The sequence below is a fragment of the Dendrobium catenatum genome, unplaced genomic scaffold (assembly GCF_001605985.2).
Source record: "Dendrobium catenatum unplaced genomic scaffold, ASM160598v2 fragScaff_scaffold_1553, whole genome shotgun sequence".
In the NCBI taxonomy this organism is placed as follows: domain Eukaryota; kingdom Viridiplantae; phylum Streptophyta; class Magnoliopsida; order Asparagales; family Orchidaceae; genus Dendrobium; species Dendrobium catenatum.
In genome coordinates this window covers 1,177,518-1,199,610 of record NW_021320015.1, presented here as the reverse complement: position 1 = coordinate 1,199,610, position 22,093 = coordinate 1,177,518, and the positions used below count along the sequence as shown (strand labels likewise).

Genomic DNA, 22,093 nt, shown 5'->3' with positions numbered 1-22,093 from the left:
TAAACGGGATGATCCTAGCTTGACCCATTTTCACAAACAGGTCGGAAAATCCAACCAGGACCCAACCCACGTGGATTATTAGGTTGAGCGGACCTGACCGGCGAACACGAAACAGGTGCAGTCGCGTGCGTGCGGGAGGAGCCTGGCATAGATAAGATAGATATGTGGGGTTTACTTGGAAAGATCTTATTAAATGCAATTATTATCATTTTGGATGTTCAATTTATAAGAATCTTTGTAGATACATCATATCAAATTAAAGTTAATTTAATAAATGCTTCAATTGCACAAAATTTTCCTCTTTAAGTTGTTTCAATGTTACCTATTACGTATTCTATTTGACTTAAAAGAGTACTACTAAAGATAATGTTGAATCATTTATACAAAAGAAACAAAAAAAAATTTGGCAACTTTGCATATCTACTAATTGACCATTATACTTTTTAATGCCCGAACTCTTTTTTTCTACAGCTTATTATACCAACTCAAAAAATATGTGATAATGGCGTGTTTTTCGTCGATAATTCAAGCAATGTTGACAAGCAAAGCCCTAATGGTTACAAACACATCGAGAATGTTACCACCTCCCAAACAATCAATCATTGCCTGATGTCGACTTTAACATTGTAACCTATTAAGCAAGTGTGATCCTCAAAGAAAAATGAGAGACATCCCTCAACAAGAATGAAAGATTGACAGAGGAAGGGAGAGTTGTGGCTGAATCAAAGATACCAATGTTGCAAAAGGTGATCTAATGTTTATTCTTCTCGGCCAAATCAAAGATATGATGGTCGCGAGTCTTCGATGTTGGGCAGTGAAACCATGAATACATCTTGCTTTGTTCTCTATCCATTTGATGTTTGCAGTTCGCTTGTGATATCTTTGTTTGTCTTGAACTATTCTCATGCAATGTTCTTTTTGTCTTTTGTGAGGGCCTTAAATAGGGATCATGGTTCTATGTTTGATCGGATGAATATGGGGATGATAAACGAGGCCAATTGAGTGAATATAAGACTAGTTGGCGAGGGCGAGAAAATTTTTGTATATATATATATATATATAAGGGCGGATACAGTGTGGGGGCCGTGGGGGCACAGGCCCCCACTGAAAATTTAATTCATGCTTAATTAAATGTATTAATTGCTCTTTAATCAGCATTAAATAAAATAAATTATATAAATTATTTGTTTTATTTGTGAGGCTCTTTCGATTCCGAAGCAGCGCTCCGCTCTTGCCTTCTTTCACGCACGCATGGCACATCAAGCGACCTAGCAAAGTAGCAAGGATTCCCGAATGTGAAGACTTCATGCTCACGCCGGCGTCCGACAAGGCTTCAACCAAGAACTGTAGACTGCAAACACCAAACTGTAGGCGCAAGGGCGGATAGGCGGATCGCTCAAGCGCCGGAAGCCGTAGGTATATCTGACTTTGAGTTTTTGTTTTTGTTTTTTTTTTCATTGTGGTGATTCGTTGAATGTGAAAAATGCAATTTTGATGAAAGAAGACGTTGTTCTTCTTTATCATCAGGTCAATATAGCATCAACTGTCATATGAACAATTAATTTGCAGCAATTTGAAAGTGAACTTGTATGTATATTATGTAGAATGTAAAGAGGTTTCTTTTGATTGCAGCAGGAGCTGGTTAGTTTAAGTCAGCAAAAATGGAACTTAAAAATTAGAACGCTACCAGATTTTGAGGCGCAGCTCAGAGGAAGATGCAAAGGCAGATTTTCTAATGACTACCTATCAGACTACTTGTTTGTTGTTGGAACAGATGAAAATGATTACTTGCTGAACTATTTTTCCCCTGCTGAGGAGCAAAAACCTTCACTCTCACAGTTTACAGAGGTTCTCGTGTCGAAATTGACATGATAGCTCAAGGTATTTGCCCTATCTGTGCTTGAATTATATGAATTGCATGAATTACATTAGTTTCTGGCCAATTAAAGGAAAATATAGTTATTCACTCTAGCATGTACATAATTTTTTACAAAAGTTTAGAGGAAGACGGAATCTCCCTTCACCTTCCAGCTATGGTCTCTTGATTCATCGTTTATTGTAGACGACAAAGAAGAACTAAGACTCGCGTCAAACATTAAATTAACATTAAATTGATTTACTTCATATTCAGTTTGTTCTTGCTATCAATCTCCTAACTTTGACACAATTAGTTTACTTTTATGCAGTCTTTGTGGTTATGACGTTCTATTTTGTTGATCTATGTAAATGAATTTTATAATCTATTTGGAAAAACTTTATTAATTATTTACATCTTTTGATGGCTTTCTTAAATTAAATTGAATCTTTGTTAATATAGTTCCATATTTCCATTCCAATTTTCATATGATTTTTTATTAATATAGACAATTAGACATAGTTGCTAGACATAAATGCAAAGATTAATGTAAGTTTTTTGCTTTATCATATATTTATCTTTTTATAATAAAATTAATAATTAAAAAAATTAAACACTCAATGATGGTCCTAAGCCACGATGAAAAAGTTAAGGATTTTTTTTAACATTAATGATTTGTGCCCCCACATCAAAAAAATCCTGGCTCCGCCCCTACGGCGCCAGGGCCCGTATTATATACCATAATTTTCCTTTCGGTGGAAACACATAAATATTAACTCCTTAACACGCAAATGGGAGACAGTATAGTCCCATAAGGCATCACAGTATAAATAATTGAACCGTTCTCGAAGAAAATAAATAAACAAACCGATTACTGGGGGAGAGGTTAGTTTGATTACCTCTGACTGTCATGGCGTCGCATCCAATCCACAGAACCACCGGATCAAAAAAAAAAGCCAACAAAAATCGCCATCAGATAAACGATTACAAAAGGGCAAAAGAAGAAGAATGGCCTATCACCCCGCCAACCACCAATTCCGATCTATCATTCTGAAAAGAACTAAAAGCTCACAGAAATGGTCACAGAGTAATCACCTCTCTATACTTCTTCAAATACAACTTAAGCGGTTCAATGTAGTCGTCAAACCCTAGTGTCACCATTGCCAACAGTATATCGTCCCCATTAATTGTCTTCCTCTTCTCCCTCAGGCACTTTTCGCTAGCCCTGCCCGCTAGCAAATACGATTAGAAACCATAAATCAAGACAAGAAACAAGTCGTAAAAAACATAGAAATAGGATGCCTAACTCGCTGGTGATGAAAGCGATGAACTCGGAAACGCACTCCTGCACGCTATCCTTCGCGTACTTGGCAATCTTTCCATTGGGAGGGACAGCCTTCCTCATGATGCGGCTGATGTTGGCCATGGGAAGGAGCCTATCCTGCTCACGGGCAAAGGATCTCGGACTCTCGTCGTCACTCTCGTGGGTTCCGCCGCAATGGCTTGCTGGCATCTCCTCCGCCATAGGCGGTACCCTAGATCGGCGACGGCACGAGAACGAATCATAAACGTGAACGCTCGTCTGCGTAGCGAAACACTAGACAATCGATCGCTTAGTTCAAAAAGCGTACCTCGCAAAACAATAGAGCGCGCGAACGAGGCTGAGTGGGAGTTCTATAACTCGGGATCTTCCCCTTTTCGGTTGCTTCGCGTTGGGGAGAGCAGGTGGGCGATCGGACGCTGGAGGCTGGAGAATCGAGGAAGGAGGAGACGACTGGGATTGAGAGATCGATCGAGAGACTCAGGTATCTGCACCGTCCGTTAGGCACACTATGGGCACTTCTGAGTTTTGGCTGTTCTCTCTCTATCTACCTTTATTTATTAAAAAAGCGCAGGATCTCGCGGCCCCGGTTATCCTTTTTCGGATATTTTTGCTGCTATTTTCGCTCTCTAGGAAGGAGGAGCGACTGCGCATTAGAAGGGACACGTGGAGACATGAGAGGAACTAAATTAAAATTTTTATATAATAAATAATTTAATTATTAAAAACCTATATTAAAAATATTAAAAGTAGGCCTAATTAGCGGATTTTTCAGTATATTCATTTTTATCGGATTTTTTCATGGAAAACAACTTGAATAAAATTTTCTAAAAATTAAAAAATATAGTTATTAATATATAGCAAATATTAGTTTTATAATTTTTTTATTATGACAAATAATAAATCATAAATTATGTAACATAAATTTATGATCTTAAAAAAAATAAAATTTCTATAATGTTTATTTTTTAAAAAAAAAGGAATTTGACTATTTATTTTAGATAAAAACTTTTATTATTTTTATATTTATGAAATAATTATTGAATTCGATAACGAGCTAAATTGGTTCAAATTCGAATTATTATCCAAATACAATGCAAATTTTTCCACGTTTGTGGATCCCACAATGTCTTTATAGAGAGTTCTGTTGCATGCCACTAAGCTGAGGGTGTCTTTGCCAATGAGGTTCGTAAAAAACTCCTATTATATCCTCACCGTCAATTTTGTTGAAGTCAACAACTAGCGATCTCTCGTAATAAACTTCTCTTCTAATTCACATGTCGCATGACCAATTTCTCATAATAAACTTCTCTTCTAATTCACATGTCGCATGACCAACAATGCATTCATTGTAATCTTCGTACGTCCGCAAACTCTTATTCTCCCGATCACATATAGATGTAGTCGATCTCTTGGGTGGCTTTCAAGGATGCTATATTCGTAAAATTATCTTCTCCTCAAATACCACTAGTGTCATCGAAGTTTGCCCCAAGAAACGTCTAATTTCAAACCCCTATTTTTCTTCAAATTTCGTCACTCCAATCTCATCAAAGCCTTTACGCAATTAGAAATGTAAATTTCACTTCTTCTTCATATGTCGTCGATCCTTTTGATGGTTCCCCTAATTCGTGATCTCTATGTAATCAACTTCATGGATGTCTTTATCCAGCGAGTTATGAAAGACGAAACAATAATGAGCATTCTAACATGGTTCAAACCAATTTTCAACTTAACTCAAACCATGTTTGAATTGAGATTCAAATCAAAGTTCGAACCAAAATTAAAACTTAAATCGAGGTTGAAACTAAATTCAAAATTTATACTAGTTTAAATCAATTTTGGATTACTTAAAATCGATTGTGCAATTCATGATAAAAATTGCCTGAAATAAATTTTTTGATATATTTATTTAAGAAAATAAATAAGGAGAATATTTATCACTATGGGTCATGTAAAGTCTTCCTTGTATAAAGCCTTATATTCATAGAGCTAAATATTCTTAACCAATAAATTAAGATGGGCAGAAGAACAATTGTTATAAAATCAATACGGTATATTTCTTCTAATTTAGATTTTTTCAATTGTCTAATTAATTTAATATTAGCAATATTTTTTATATAATTTAAAATCTTAAATATTATATAAAATAAAATAAATTTTTATGGCATACAAATAATTCCCCAAAAAACATAATAAGGAGTGCATTGAAGTATTTCATTCATACTAATACTGATAAGAGGAAAAAAAAAAACAGACACAGAGAAGAAACCTTTTCCCCTTCAATGGCTCTTATTCTATTTCTCCCTATCCTTAACGTATAGTGCGGTAAGTCAAATGAGGCTCAAACACTAATGATGAAATCGAATAGAAGATAATATGTGAACAAATATATAAGTCATCGACGGCTACAGTTTTTTTAAATTTTTGTATAGAAAACAATTTTATATGAGAACAATTTATTAGAAGCAGTGAAAATATAATAACTAAATAAAAATTATGATTGCTATTTGAAAAGAAAAACAATAAAAAAGTTAGGACTACTTTATAAAACAACTTCGTAATACAAAATTTACAGTTAAAAAAATTATACCAAAAAATAACTTTAAAATGTAGAAAGAAAGCTATCCCAAATGGAGTCTAGGGACGACTTTTTTGCTGCTTCTTATATTGATGTTTTGATTCTTAATACTTCAAACAACAATCCGTAGGTTGTTGAGTTTTGATATCCAAATCCAAATCAGTAGTTCAAAAAATTTAATTTTTATAATATAAAATTGTTTTAAGAAGCACTTAGAAGGTCGTCCCAAACGCGTTTGGTGAGGTGTGTCAGCTTTGATTTTCGTGAAGAAAACTATTGTATTCGATTTCAAAATAAAAAAAAAAAATGATCCCAAATGAGATTTTAGTAGTTATAATGTTTTATGTTAAATGAACAAATCAATATATTTTTTTTAATTTTTAATGTTAAATTAACAAATCAATATATAATTGAGCGTCTGAGGTTAACTTAGATTTTGTTTAGGACGAGTTTTTTATTGCTTCTTAAAGCAATATTTTAGTACAAAAATTAAAGCTAGTTGCAATTCAATTCTTATAGGTTAGGTTTTATTTGGGACAAATATATTTGTTTTTAATTTTTATTGCTACTTTTTAGTATAAAAATAATATAAAATAATTATAAAAAATTATTTCAAATGAAATCTTAGACTTTATTTAGAAAAAAAATTCTATTTTTTAAAGTGATGTTTTATTAAAAAATTTTTAAATTAAAAATTTTGATATTAAAATATTACTTAAAAAAATAATAAGCGGTCCCAAACAAAACCTGAACAATGTTTTTGCAAGCACTCTCAGTCGGAAAAAGCTTGTCATGTTATTTAACTACCAAAATCATAATCCAATTCCAATATTTAATCAGCCGCTGATGGTGATATTCTATCGTGTTTAGAAGGGGACAGATAAAAAACCCGTTTTAAATGGACTATTCAAATTGTTTTAAAATTATCATTTTATTTTATTTATAACTTATAAGTGATTATGTGAACAGTATATATAAAGAGGTATCTTATAAGTATCGCTGTATTTCATGGGGGTATCCACCCTCCTGTCATTGTTGAGTTGATATTACATGGCAAACATCATGATGTCCGCTTGCTGATGTGAAAGGCCCCATATGAGGATTTATTATTCTGTGCGCTAAATCTGTGCGGAGTGCAGAATGCAAAGCGCGGAGGCGTTTGAAGATCAATAAAAATACGCCACGTCCCCCTATTATTGGGTACCCAGCTCTGTACCGACACTCGGTACCCCATGATACCGCTGGATACCCAATGCTTAACCGGACGATTCTCCCGTCCGGTATCAGTACAGAATAAAAGTGCCACAATTGTTTGTTTTCCCATGGCTTCTCATGACTGTGCATATTTTTAATATTTTTTTTTTTAAAAGGCAGAACTCAAATTCATTTCACTTTATAAAATAATTACAGATTTTAAAAAATAACTAAATATATCTAACTATATACTAGAAGAAAAATATATATATTCATGTGTATACCAAAACTCAAACGAACCTACGTCAAAAAGAAAAAAAAATAGCACAAGGTGGCCAAAGCCTAAATATATATATATATATATATATATATATATATATATAAAAGATCCGTAAAATTGAAAATGACAACAATTCCCCTAACAATTCAAAGACCTTTCAAGAATAGAAATTAGACTAGTTGCCATGAAGGCCACATAGGGGACGGAGCAGAAGATGAGATGCCTGGCATTCCTCATAGTCCACCAGCGTCGAATTCGTGTTGCAAACGGGAAAAGGAATCGAGTGGGCAACAAAAACTAGAGAGAGCATCTATAGACCAAACCGTGAAGCAACCAAACATAAAATGAACACAGTAGCAAAAACAACAGAATTTACCATCCATCAAAACTCCAATAAAGAGCCCAGCACCCAAAGTCCCAGAAAATAGAACCCAAATAACCAACAATCCAAACCAGCCAAGAATCATCAAGAAGGGTGGAGGCAAGAAACCAACAAAGATAGCATAGCCACCTTTTTAATCTTGAAAGCAATAGTAGTGTTGCGGGCTAGAATATACGCGACGATAGAGTTATAATTCTACGTCTTAGCGTTGCACGGATATCCAGCTCACACACAAAGAACACGATATTTTTACGTGGAAAATCCGGAAAGGGAAAAAAACCACGGGGCCTAGCCCAGCTGAAAATGATTCCACTAAAATTTGAGGAAAGTACAATGGTCTGACTCGTCCTTGAAGACGACCAGATTACAAATATCAACTGTGAGTTTTGCAAAAGCCCAACGTCACTCCTCTGTCAGGTGATGGTCCGACAGCACTCCGATATCAGGCGATGGATTGGCAGTGACACTTTTCGGACTTTGTAAGCTTCAACATCCGAAAATAGGGGGGAAACTGATACGTCATAAAAAAATAGACTCAATCAAGCACGAATCTCAAAGCAAAATCAAGTTGGGAACTTCAAAAGTTAAATCGGAGACCATCTGAATTATGATTTCAGTAAACTTATAGTCAAATTGAGCATCTCAGAAACACGAACCCAACGACACCAAAATCAACCCAATCCGAGCCTGAATGAGTCTAAATCAAAGACTTAAAGCACTTTTGGAAGGATCAAACAGTAATTTGGGTTACCAAACGATCTCCAATCATGATATTCTTATAGTCTCGACGAGACGAATCCAACGAGCCCAAGATCATCAAATTCTAATATCATTAAGACAGCCAAAAATATATTGAACGGTGCATGATCATAAGAATCAAGATCGACCGTCCATTCGAACCACTCCAAATTCACCCTTGATCTTAAACTTATTTACAAGACATGCCACTCAAGAATTCTATAAATAGAACCCCATTTCCACTTGAAAAGGAGGAAGCCAAGAGAGAAGAAAGAAGAAAGTTACAGACTCCTAGCTCCTCCTCGACCACCGCCGTATTACTGCCGCACCACCACCGGACCACCAAGGGATGCCGGAGCGCTGCCGCACCACCGCCGGAGTACTGCCGCACCACCGCCATAGTTCTATCGCACCACCGCCGGGCCACCAAGGGACGCCAGAGTGCTTCCGCACCATTGCCGTAGTACTGCCGCACCACCGTCAGACCACCAAGGGACGCCGGAGTGCTGCCGCACCACCGCCGAAGTACTTCCTCACCACCGCCATAGTTCTATCGCACCACTGCCGGGCCACCAAAGGATGCCAGAGTGCTTCCGCACCACCACCGTAGTTTTGCCGCACCACCGCCAGAGTACTGCCACGCCACCGCCATAATTCTATCGCACCACCGCCGGACCACCAAGGGACGCCGGACTGCTGCCGCACCACCGACAGACCACCAAGGGATGCCGAAGTGCCATCCGAAGCTGAAGTACCCCCTGACATTGAAGTGCCACTACCGGTCTTCCGCATGACACAGAAGTTCTGCGGATCGCCAACTGACATTGGAGTGACGTTGGACTCTTGCAAAACTCTTAGTTGATACTTGTAATCTGGTCGTCTTCAAGGACAAGTCATACCATTGTACTTTTATGAAATTCTAGTGGAATCATTTTGAACTGGTATAGGCCCCGTGGTTTTTCTCCTTTCCCGAGTTTTCCACGTAAAAAATATTGTGTTCTTTATGTGTGAGATGGATATTCGTGCAATGCTAAGACGTAGAATTATAACTCTATCGCCACGTATATTCTAGGCCGCAACAAGTAGATGAGCTGCAACTCCTAGAGCATAATTTTCTATCATCCCTCTCCTTCCAAATGAAACAAAGAGAGCATGAAATAATAAGATAGTATAAATTTTTGCTAGAGCTCATAATAGTCTGAGAATCCTCCACAAATTGAAACATCTCAATTAAAAAAGCAACATAGCTTAAGCAAAATGAGTGCGACTCTCCAGATTGGAGGAGCATAAAGAGCAAAATGGGTCTATGACAATATTACACTTAAGCAAAATATTAGATGTTTAAGCCCTTCCAACAATGTCATCCATATAAAAGTAGAGAAATGAAAGTTGTGCCTTTTGTGCCATAAGAAATTATACCAAGATACCTGATGCAAGTCCACGAAGTAATCAAAAGAAAAAGTCCTACAGGAAGGATTTTGCCCAGGCAGCAACAAAATGTTAGGGAAAGAAACCTCATCAAATGAGTTGTTGAGAATACGATTGCGAATAAGAGGCAAGACTATTCAAATTTAAAGATAGGGACAAAAATAAATCAAATCAACTCAATAAATAACTCATTAGAACATTTTCAAGAGCTACCAATTCAAACTTAAGATAGTCTTAACTCACAAACCAGCTCATTAAAAAAAACATTAATATAAAATATATGAAAATTCAAAAATTGAAATATTAAAAAATACTAAAAAAATCTAATATAGTATAGGAATTAAAATACAAATTTAAACTCGAATTCAAACTCATATTGAGGCTTCATTTTAGATAACTTTATTTATTATTTTCTAAAACAAATTTTTAATTAAAAAATTCTTGAAAGCAATAAAAAAATATTGTTAAAAAATTATCCCAAACAAAACTTAAATTAATCATGCTCAAACTCAAATTACTCAACTCAACTCATTTACACTTATATTTTTTTTGATTTTACGCTACTCTCTTTATAATTTCCCCACAAATTAATAATAATAATAATAAAATAAATTGTAACATAATCCAACCACATTTTCCAATTAAAAAATATTAAATTCTCTCTAGTTTTTAAACCACCCAAACGTACATTCACATGATCAAATTTCAAACTCAATCAAAATACTTCAATAGTCAAGCTCCCTATCTCAAGATAGCTAAGTTCAGTCATAAAATAGATCTTCAACGTCAACTAAAAGTTTAACAGATGTTGCTAACAAATTTTAAAAAAATCTCATTTACAATAAATTTGTGCTTAGTTACTCGAGCATTCTAAAAAATAATAAGTCTTAGATGATCAAATGGAAAAATTATTAGGTGCGGAGATGAGATGTAGAGTTACAGCCGAACTCTAATAAAATGTTGACACATGGAGTGAATATATTGGATTTATTTTTTACTATATATTTAATGTGTCCGCAAAATTTTAAGCAAAGCGCAAATAAAGTGCAATAAAAAGTGCAACAAAAGAGTAGTCAAAGTGCAACTAAAATACAACTAAAGTACAGATAAAGCATAATTCAAGCACAGAAAAAAAAACGCAACAAAAAACAGTCAAAGCACAACTAAAGTGCAGGTAAAGTACAGCTAAAGCGCACAAAAAAGCACAACCAAAGTGCACCTACGTGTCAAATTTTAAGTGGATGTCCGGACATATCTCTACATCGGATATCCGCACCTAATAATTTTCCGATCAAATGGCAGGCAACAACTTCAAAATTTGTACCAAGGCTCAAATAAAAAAGCTAAGGCTACTGCATATGGGAATCAAAACAAACATAACAGGTCTCCTTCAATAGCGCAGATACTCAAAGCTTAAAACAGTAAGCACAGGTTAGGTAGTTAAATAAATTTATGAAATAAAAATATTGACCATTTGTTCTGAGACAATGGCCTAAACAAAGTCAATCTCCAATGACAGATAATTAGTACCCAGATTAGATTTCTGCTCTATTCACAGATAGGAAGTATTGCAGATGTTTATATAAAGCCGTCCAGAAATTACATAATAAATAATAAGCAAACGATATGAAAAACTAATAGTTCCAACTGAATGAGTTTCTCAAGCACAGTTCGAAGCTTTCGTCATCTGGCCGACCTGGTTTCATAAAAAAAATATTAGAATATAATTTCTCCACATGGAAAATTAGATTAAACTAGTATAAAAAGAAGGATTGAAAACATTCAATGTTTATCAGTAGCATAATCGCAATTGAGGCAAATCTCTCTCTTAGATGAGCTAGGACACAAGTAGCTGTTGTCAAAATGATTTCCTATTAGTACTCAATACATTCAATCAAAATCAAAATGGTTATTTCTAATACACTACACACTACATCTTGATTCCACAAATTGAACACAATGAACTCTAATTTGATTAATCTGATGATAGAATCCAAAAAAAAAAAGGATGAATAGAAAAACTTATTAGATACCATGGAATCTAGTATCTATTAAGTTATACCGACTATTGGATTTGATCCAATGAGTCCCGCCATAAGAAAGCAATACTCTAACCACTGAGTTAAGTAGGTCATTTATCACCCGCCATAAGAAAGCAATACTCTAACCACTGAGCTAAGTAGGTCATTTATCACCGCAAAAAAAGATCACCATAACTTTGATGTAACATAGGTAAAATATATTTCTTAAGCAATATCAATCTTTTACTAGTAAATATAAACAGATCAAAGAGTTATCATGTAGAATTATTGAAAATACCCTTCTTGACAAGAAAATGTCTCTATGTTAAAATGGTTTGATAAGGGGTATAGCTCAGTTAAATAGAACACCTCATTTACACATGCGTCAATGCTATTTAAGGGAGCCCATTATACAATAATGACTATAATTGAGCTTTTTGAGAAGTTTGTGTCTTACTCCGTAGATTTATGAGAACAAGAGAAAAATAGCCTAACAAATGTGTATAAAGGCCCTCATGATCTACAAGGATTCACAGTGAATCATATGCCAGCTCTAGTGTACATAAAAAGTACGCAAGCTAGAATTCACCATGGTTATGGAGCTCATGAAACAATTCAAGCTACTCGAATTCAACTAAATGCAAAGAAAAAAGAATGCAAGGCATACACATTAGTCAAGTTTGGAAACCAAATAAGTAAAGTAATAACCCCCCCCCCAACCCCCCCCCCCCCCGGATGGAATCATTATACATAACAGGGTCCTTTTCCCAAACCTTAAAGAACTTATCCAGGATCAAGGTGTAAGTGAGCCAGCTAGCTATCGAGTCGGTTCAAGTTGAAACGAGCTCGCGAGCAAAGCTTACTCGATTATCAAATATTTAGGGATAAGAAATAATCTTATTTATTTATTTATATAATTTAAAAATTAAATTTAAGTTTTCGTATTTAAATTTTTTACAAATTTGTTATTTAACAAAAGCACCATTAATTAAATGCAGCAACTGCACATCTCTCAAAATATAAAAAAAGAGCTTGTCCACTTCATTATTAATGCTACAATAAAACTGATGTTCCGTGTGGAAAAAAGAAACTATTCTTCTTCTTCTCCAACGGGCAGATGGACGAGCTTCATTTATTCTTTGACAATCCCATGGTGATGCCTGTTGTGCTTCTTGAGTGCTCCTACGAGCTCAAGTAGAGCTCTCGAGCCGAAGAGTAAAAGGATGAGTCGGGTTTGAGTTCTTTTTTTTTGGGCTCGATTTGACCTCGAGCTCGAGTTCGAGCCTACTTTCTAACTGACAAGCCAAGCTTGATAACGCCACTATTCGACTCGACTCGCTTACACCCCTATCCAAGATTGTAACATCCATACTGGAAATGGCTCATTGCATGGAAGTCTCTATTGAAAATTAGAGACATTCTTTTCTTACACTTTCAGCACGATGAATGGCCAAAATAAAGCAATAAAAGAACCCAAGCTTCGAAGGAGATTGCCCCAGTGTGTGTATTTCAATGAAACTTGATAATGGAAGTATTAGGACTAGCTATGAATGAGATGTTTGTCTAGTAATGAAACAAGAGGAAAGCAATGTACAAAGTACAGTCAAGGGTGTATAATACCCCACCAATTTGTGCCAAAGATGCAAGTGAAGCTCAAACATATGTGATACTAATGGCTTGTAATGGTCTAGAATTGTATGGATTATGAAACACTGCAACATTTGTCAAATATACGGAGACTATATGTCAAAACCCTTGTATCTTACCGTAACATCCTGGCCTATCTTTCTATTATGCGCTAGTACCAAACTGAATTGCTAAGTGCATGGAAAGGAGAACCTTCTTCTGAAACACACTCCCCTTGCCCTTGTTCCATGGCTAAAAAAAAGCAATGGCTGCTGCGTCACCTTATTTTACAATCAAGGCGATGATTTCATTTCTTCTACCATGCAACAAGACTACAAATGCAACATTGAAAACTCGCCTTTGTTTGCTCTCTGCATCGTAAGAGAGTCCCTCCCTGGGACGTTTGTTGTTGTGTACAAAGCTTGCACTTGTTCTATCCACCCGAAGACTCTTCTTGTTCAATCCATAAAACGGTCCCACTAGTTGGGTCTTTTACCAATCGATCGATCGACTAAAACCAATTTTTCTAGGACTTGAAAAAGGTCGATCAATGAGTTTTTTCTTCTCCTGCAATCTCCCTCAACGCAACCATTCTTCCCCATTCAAGAATCACTATTTTCATGGTCGAATGATGAAATATATATGTGATCTATATAGGAGCATACGTTGGAATGTGATAAGTTATTCTTTAATAAGATCTCAATGGAATCGTAAAATCCACTAAGGATGCAATAGGTATTTGTGATTGATTAGCTTTCAATATGGCCGAAGACTTTCTATTTGCATCTAAAAGAATTACACAATCAGCCAATTAGGTTGTTGCTTCAACCAATCATTTATCTTTTTCTTTCTCGAACGGATTTGTTTCAGACTTGAACAAGAATTAGTCAAAAAAAGCCTCGATTGTCCATTGAGAATCCTTGACACAACTCGCCATGTCTTCCATGATCTTAGATAGAAAGAAATTCTTGCTCTTAAAAAAGAAGGAACGACCTTTTTGATGAACAGGAGATCCTTTAAAATGAAAAATGTTTCATAGAAAAAGAACTGTCTTGTCTAAATCTAGAATAGCAATTCCATTTCTGGAATGACATAAATAAACTATGAAATGGTGAGTAGCTAAATGACGGTCAAGATGTGTGCTCGTACTAAATAATTTTTGACAAACTATAGAAGAAGGGATTGTAATTTTTGCTTTTCCTTTCTTAAGAGACATGTAATAAATCAGATAATAAAAGAGGTTTGTTGCACTTTCAGTGGATGAGATCTATTTTGATTATGTATCAAAAATCTACTTTTGAAAAGAAAAAGATTCTTTGGAATTGGAAATGCACGAGGTAATAAAAATGCTTGATGCGAGCCACTTCTAAGGCATATTGGCGGTCGATACAACTTGAAAGAGAGACCCTTCACTTTACTCCGACTTAAAACATTGCATGTGTTGACAAACTATTTGACAAACGAACCTAGCTAATTGATGTCATAAGCAATCATCCTCTAATAGCAGTGAAATAGTTCATGCTCAGAGTGAAGGAAAGCACTTCAACTCTCTCTTAGCTCTTCAGACAATGGCACATCATCAGCCGTGCCTTAGTTCTATTATCGTTCAATGTTTTATTTTCAGCGCTGATGGAAGCATTCCAAGGTGTCTTTGAATTGTGCAACCGTCATATCAATAGTTTTTGATGAGGACATCGTCAGAGATTTCGACATGTGTACCATCGAAGACAACGTAGATCGATGGCCACGATCATGAGCTTATATTTTGAGTCATTTTATGTAGTAGTTTATTTTATTTTTCAGTTTTTACTGTTTTACCCTTATGGGTGGTCATTTGATATTATAGCCCCGAGGGCATTTATGTCTTTTAGTTTTTTGTTTCATTTTGGCCTATTTATAGGAGGCCTCATGCATTGTACTGAATGATGAATTATTGAATAAAAAAAGCTTGTGCCTGTTTGATATCTTAGTGAGTTCATGAGGGAAGTCCGAGGAGGGTCATTTGTAATACCCGTCAATCTTTAGAAGAGTCCAGTATTCGCGGTTCTTACGATCTCTTTGTGAGTTCGTTATTTTTACTTTTATCGTATTTGTTTCTTCCTATGTTGCACCGATACGGATACAACGACACGGATACGACAAGATATGGATACGGGACACGTCAATTCTTAAAAATATAGGATACGGGTACGGCGCGGACACAACATCATAATTTATAAATCATATATAAAAATTAAGAAAGCAATCAAAATATAATATTTGAAATTACAAAAAAATGACAACAACATCATTTGTAGCCTTGTAGCTTATAATATCAAAATATAAGTAAGCATTAAATATCTAGTACAACAGCAAAAGCATAAACATAAATTGTCTAGCACATAAAGTTTCAACTATTCAATAGAAGGAATGATATGATTAGCTTCTTCAGTGGTTTGTCTTTGACTTCTATATCATCTTCAATAAACATCATAGCTTTTAATTCAGGCTCATCAAATGAAAGATTAGTAATTTCTAATATTCTCATATCATCAAGAGACTCAAATCCATCTCGGAAATGAGAGAACTTTGCTCGCAGCCACGGAAGTAAATACGATGCATCTTTTTTTGGATTTCTTTTTGCTTTTCAATGGACACGTGTATCAGATACACATGTCCTTTTGAAATTAAATAATATTTTAATTGGATATGTCTTTGGCGTATCCGACACGTATCGGTGGAGTATCAGAGGCGTATCCGTGTATTGGTGTATCGGATACAGCACGCCTTCATAAATATGTGTATCGGTGCAACATAGGTTTCTTCATTCATCCATCTTCAACTTCCGGCGTTCTTCCACAACTCCACCACCACCCCACCCCCGAAATACCACCTCTAAGTCCATTCGAACTACACATTCCCAAGCACCACCCGCCGGCCTAAGTCCCTTCTCCCACCCAACCTGATGCCAACTCCTCCCCATCATCCTTGCCGCCAGCCACCACATGAATTTCCATCATTATGGTGATCCCCATCACATTAATGACTTCCTACATTAACTCCCACAAGAAAAGGAAAAGATTTAATCCCATTTGAAATTCAAATTTAAATTTCAAATTCTTTCCATATTTAGAATTCTCAATTAGGAAAGTATTTTGTCATGAATTCAATTTAAATTCAAAATATTTGATTTATTACTAGCTTTCCTAATTCTTAAACTTTGTTTAGAAACTCCCCATAACTCCTCCCCAATTCCTCCTCTCTCAATGCCGCCGGCCACTCATTGATGACTTTGCCATTAAGTCCCATTAAAGCTCCCAATCCCTACTTAATTTGAATTCAAAATTCAAATTAAATTCCTCCAAAACCACTTACACCTGAATTTATTTCAGAATTTCTAAAACTTCCTCTTCTCTCTCTCTATGGCGGGCCACCCATTTCCTCCCTTAATTAGGAGCTTAATTCAAGGCTCCAAATTAAGCCCCATTAATTCCCACTTTCCCTCCTAACGTTTTAATTTCAAAATTCAAATTTGAAATTATGAGAGCCCAACTCAAATTAAGGAAATCTAAAATTAATTTCAGATTTCCTCTCCTAGCCTAATCCAAGCTCCTCATTCAAGCCGCACCTTCCCCTTCTCCCTACCTTGGCCGCTCCCCCTCCCTTGCATCCTCACTCTTGGGAAAACTTAGTTGCTCATGAAACTTAAAGCCAAGAGAAGAAGACGACCTCCTCTCCCAACCTCATCTTCATCGGTGCATGGCCGATCCTGAGATCGACCATGAATTTTATTCTTCACGAACGTGGATGCTCACTAATCAACCCGTGGATTACCCGCCTCCGGCTACTTCTCCAACGGACTACACTTTGGGCGCCATTTGTCTCCTAGTGGCATCACTCGGTTTGCTCTCAATCTTCCTCCGTTAAAGCTCCACCGTCAAGAGCGTGAGTGAGGGACCCAAGGTGAAGAGTTCTATTTGTTAACCGTGGATTATTGTTTCTCACCATAACATTACTCTCTATTTATATGTTGTCAATTTGATATTGTCTCGTTAATCTAGTTGTAACAGCATGCCATACATAATTTTGACTTGAGAATTATGAAAACCTAACTTTGAGTAAGCATTAATTCTATAACTAGCAAAGTTTTAATAATCTTATATTAAAAATCACCAAGCAGTTCTTGTTTTCATGCATATGTTTCACATCAGTTTTATACTGAAGTCCTTTTTGCAATGAAGGGAGATTACAAAATGAAGCTAAAAAAAAAATCAGGAGCCGTGAATTTTATAAAAAGTATAGGTTAATTGTGCACAGCTCTGTGCCTTTGTATTTGTCAAGAAGTTTTCCTTCCATAAGGAAATAAACAGTCATGCATGGATAAAATGTTTCTTTAGCTGACCTGCACTAAAAAAATGGACAGGCTATTCACTTCCAAAACATTTATAACATACTCAAATGGAATATAAATCCATTATTTCACATCAACTTCATGAGAGTAGATTTGAAATTGGGGGATTCAAAGACATTCAGATACCATGCTTCGTACTTAAGTTGCATTAACTGGCATGATGATTCTTTTCAAGAAACACTAAGTAGAGAAAAAAGCAGAAAGAAGATGCTCAATCAGTACAAGGCCCTGACTATTACCCGATTAGAGGCCGTTTATTTCAACTAGCACATATGTTTAAAAAAGATTCATAATATAGCTTTCTATGATTAATTTCAAAACCAACTTTATGACAAGAAGCCCAACCAAATGAACCCTTAATTGTTCAATGGGTTGGTATGTTCATTTCAACAGAAGCGTAACGACAGAAAAGTGGAAATAAGCTACCTGAGTATTCATATAATTCATGCCTTCAGTAAAAGAGCCTTGCTGAAGCATCTGCAATTTTTAATTACAAAATTATCAATCAAAACAAATGAAAAAGATTTGCATGCTAGAGTTGGTTACAAATCTAATCAAGAGATGAAGATACCTTCATATCCCCTTGCATGCTTGAACCAGATAGGTTTCCACCTTGAAGACCACCTGCATCTCTCTTACCAGAGCTCTCTGCTCCCTTAGCAGAACCCTTGCCATCTCCCTGCCAAAATTAGAGCAAAATTAGTACTGAAGAACTGCAAGAATGAGCATCTTAGACGTTAAACGTTTGTCATCGGGCTATCTTTAACAATTAAGGCAGCATGTATGTAGTGCTTAAATTTTAAACTGGCCATGTAAAATATCCCATAAAAATTGATGCGCCTTTTCGGCATGTAAGTAGTACTTTACTTTTACATTAGACATGCAAGCAACCACATCTAGAAATGCACAATGATCAATAAAATCGCAAAACTATAGCATTAATTTTACTTTAATAGAACACCGCCAGGGCCCGGATTATATACCATAATTTTTCTTTCGGTGGAAACCCATAAATATTAACTCCTTAACACGCAAATGGGAGACAGTATAGTGCCATAAGGCATCACAGTATAAATAATAGAACCGCTCTTGAAGAAAAAAAAAAACCGATTACAGAGGGGAGAGGTTAGTTTGATTACCTCTATCTGCCATGGCGTCGCATCCATTCCACAGAACCACCAGATAAACAAAAAAAGGCAACAAAAATCGCAATCAGATTAACGATTACAAAAGGGCAAAAGAAGAAGAATGACCTATCACCCCGCCAACCACCAATTCCGATCTATCATTCTGAAAAGAAGTAAAAGCTCACATAAATGGTCACAGAGTAATCACCTCTTTATACTTCTGCGAATACAACCTATGCGGTTTAATGTAGTCTTCAAACCGGTCTAGTGTTGTCATTGCACACAGTACATCGTCCTCAGTAATTTTCTTCCTCTTTTCCCTCAGGCACTTATCTCTAGCCCTGCCCGCTAGCAAATACGATTAGAAAATATAAATCAAGACAAGAAACAAATCGTCAAAAACATAGAAATAGGATGTCTGACTCGCAGGTGATGAAACTGATGAACTCGAAAACGCACTCCTGCATGGTCTCCTTCGCGTCCTTGGCAATCTTTCCTTTGGGACGGAGCGCCTTCTTCATGATGCGGCTGATGAAGGCGATGGGAAGGAGCCTATCCAGCTCACGGACATTGGATCTCGGGCTCTGGTCGCCACTCTCGTGGCTTCCGCCGCAAGGGCTTGCTGGCACCTCTGCCGCCATAGGCGGTACCCTAGATCCGCGACGGCACGAGAACGAATCATAAACGTGAACGCTCGTCTGCGTAGCGGAACCCTAGACAATCGATCGCTTAGTTCAAAAAGCGTACCTCGCAAAACAATAGAGCGCGCGAACGAGGCTGAGGGGGAGTTCTAAAACTCGTGATCTTCCCTTTTTCGGTTGCTTCGCGCTGGGGAGAGCAGAAGGGCGATCGGACGCTGGAGAAGAGAGGAAGGAGGAGACGACTGGGATTGAGAGATCGATGGAAAGACTCAGGTATCTGCACCGTCCGTTAGTCACACTATTGGCACTTTTGGATCTTCTCTTTCTATATCCCTTAATTTATTAAAAAAGCGCAGTATTCTCAGCGGCCCCGCCCATCCTCCCCGATATTTACGTTGTTCCACTCCTATTTTCTCTCTAACAAATGGGTATTTACCGTTGCGTTTTTTTTTTTTGAAACGGGAGAACCTATCCTTTGTCATTTTAAAGAAAGCTATTAGTGACATAATTAGGCTTTGTTTAGTTTTTTGTTTGTACTTTTGTAAGATAATTTTAGGAAACATTGTTTCAGAAAATATAGTTATCTAATAGAGAAGCATCTATAAAAAGCTTTCTTGAAACAAAAGGAGTTATTGAGAACTTGATTTGACAAACAAAACAATAAAGAAGAAATGAATTTGTCTTTTTAAAACGCAATAAGCACCAAAAAACTTCAAATCAAACGAAGCCTTAATCTCTTGGCGGAATTTAGCAAGGTCATCTACCGGCATTGGGCCCACATTTGTTTTGCCCCATTGAAGAGGCGAGACCGTAGTAGAGAGGATTTGAATCCAGGATAGGTGGTTCCCAATCGTGCTCGCCCACCAACCATCTTAAGCCTCAGTGGGTATGAGTGACTAATTTAAAATTATATATAATAAATCATCCAATTATTAAAAATATATATTAATACTATTAAAAGTACCACTAATTAATAGGTTTTTAATATTTTCATTTTTATAATTTTTTTTATAACATGGAAAAAACATACAACAACAACAACAACATAAAGCGTGTCCCACTACGTGGGGTCGGCTACATGAATCTTTTTTCTCCATTGTGTCCTGCTAAAAGTCAAATTCTCGTTTAAATCTAATAAGAAAATATCATTTCTAATATTCTCTAAGCAAGCCTTTTTAGGTCTACCTCTATATTTCTTAACATAAGTCTTATCTAATACCTCAACTTTCCTAATAGGGTCATGTGGAAGGCCGCCGTTTTATGTGACCAAACTATCTAAGGCGACCCTATCTAATCTTATCATCCACTAGAGCTACTCCATCACGAATACGCTCATTTCATATCATGTCTCTAAGAGTAAAGTCACTCATCCACCCTGAGCATCCTCATCTTTGCAACACTTAACTTGGTAGTATTACTATTATGCTTCTCTTTTAATAGCCAACATTCGACAACATGAAACATTGCAGGTCTCACCACCATCTTATATAATTTTTCCTCAAGTTTGAGAGGGACTTTCTATCACACAACAAGCCCGATGCATTTCTCCACCTCAACCATTCAACTTGAATTATGTTGATAATATCCCCAGCTATTTCACTATCACTCTGAACAATAGATACAATATATCTAAAATGTGTACTCTTATTAATGATTTGATAGCCCAAAGTTACAATCCCCTCACTAAGTCTATTACTACTAAAATTACGCGTTATATATTCAATTTTAGATCTACTGAAGCGAAAACCTTTAGACTTAAGGTTGACCTCCATAATTCAAGTTTGCCTTCAACTCCCTCTATAGTCTTATCAACAAGAATGTCCTTAGCCAAAAGCATACACCAAGGTACATCCTCATGTAAAAGTATAGTGAGACATCCATGACTAAAGCAAAAAAGATACAGGCTTAAGGCTGATCCTTGATGTAATCCAACTGAAATAGAAAATATTCGGTCAAACCACCTTGTGTTAGAACACAAGTAATAGCTCCAACATACATATCTTTAATGATTTGAATGTATGCGTTATTAACTCCTTTCTTTTCAAGAACTCTCCATAGCACTTCTCTTGGAAATTTATCATATCCTTTCTTTAAATCGATAAATATCATATGTAGATCTTCCTTATTCTCTCTATATTTCTCCATCAAACCTCTCAATAAATGTATGTCTTCCATAGTAGGCCTGCCCGGCATGAATCGAAATTGATTTTGAGAAACATTAGTATCACACCACAACCTACGTTCTATAACTCGCTCCCATAATAAAATTTTATGAACATTTTAAAAAAATAGTTATAAATATATAACAAATATTAAATTTATAATTTTTTAAAATGACAAATAATAAATCATAAATTTATGATCTAAAAAAAAATTCAACAAATTATTGCATGATAAATCCTCTCCTCTAATACTGAAATATTATTATTAGTATTTCCGTAATACTAATATTTTAATACTGAAATTTGTTATTTTTTAAATGTACAATTAAAATTGCTAACAACTCGCGTTA

At 36.0% G+C, this 22,093-nt stretch overlaps 2 protein-coding genes across 3 annotated transcripts; both read right to left on the bottom strand.

The window, feature by feature from the left end:
• Positions 1–2,410: 2,410 nt before the first annotated feature.
• Positions 2,411–3,617, bottom strand: LOC110101477 (nuclear transcription factor Y subunit B-like). 2 transcript variants are annotated; one of them, XM_028700529.1, is made up of 4 exons: positions 3,487–3,617; positions 3,163–3,390; positions 2,951–3,080; positions 2,411–2,760 (listed from the first exon to the last, which is right to left on the bottom strand). In XM_028700529.1, the coding sequence occupies exons 2-4, from the start codon at positions 3,378–3,380 to the stop codon at positions 2,587–2,589; spliced, it is 522 nt and encodes a 173-aa protein (XP_028556362.1). In that variant the 5' UTR covers positions 3,381–3,390; positions 3,487–3,617; the 3' UTR covers positions 2,411–2,586. The 2 variants fall into 2 exon arrangements, with proteins under 2 accessions (XP_028556362.1, XP_028556363.1); XM_028700530.1 differs by lacking the exon at positions 2,411–2,760 and having other exon boundaries at positions 2,828–3,080.
• Positions 3,618–11,206: 7,589 nt separating this feature from the next.
• On the bottom strand, positions 11,207–19,897 carry LOC110101464 (nuclear transcription factor Y subunit B-1). The gene is made up of 7 exons (XM_020829373.2): positions 19,688–19,897; positions 19,364–19,591; positions 19,149–19,281; positions 18,953–18,958; positions 18,385–18,492; positions 18,240–18,290; positions 11,207–11,472 (listed from the first exon to the last, which is right to left on the bottom strand). Exons 2-7 carry the CDS (start codon positions 19,579–19,581, stop codon positions 11,437–11,439), a joined length of 552 nt encoding a protein of 183 aa, XP_020685032.1. The 5' UTR covers positions 19,582–19,591; positions 19,688–19,897; the 3' UTR covers positions 11,207–11,436.
• Positions 19,898–22,093: the final 2,196 nt, after the last annotated feature.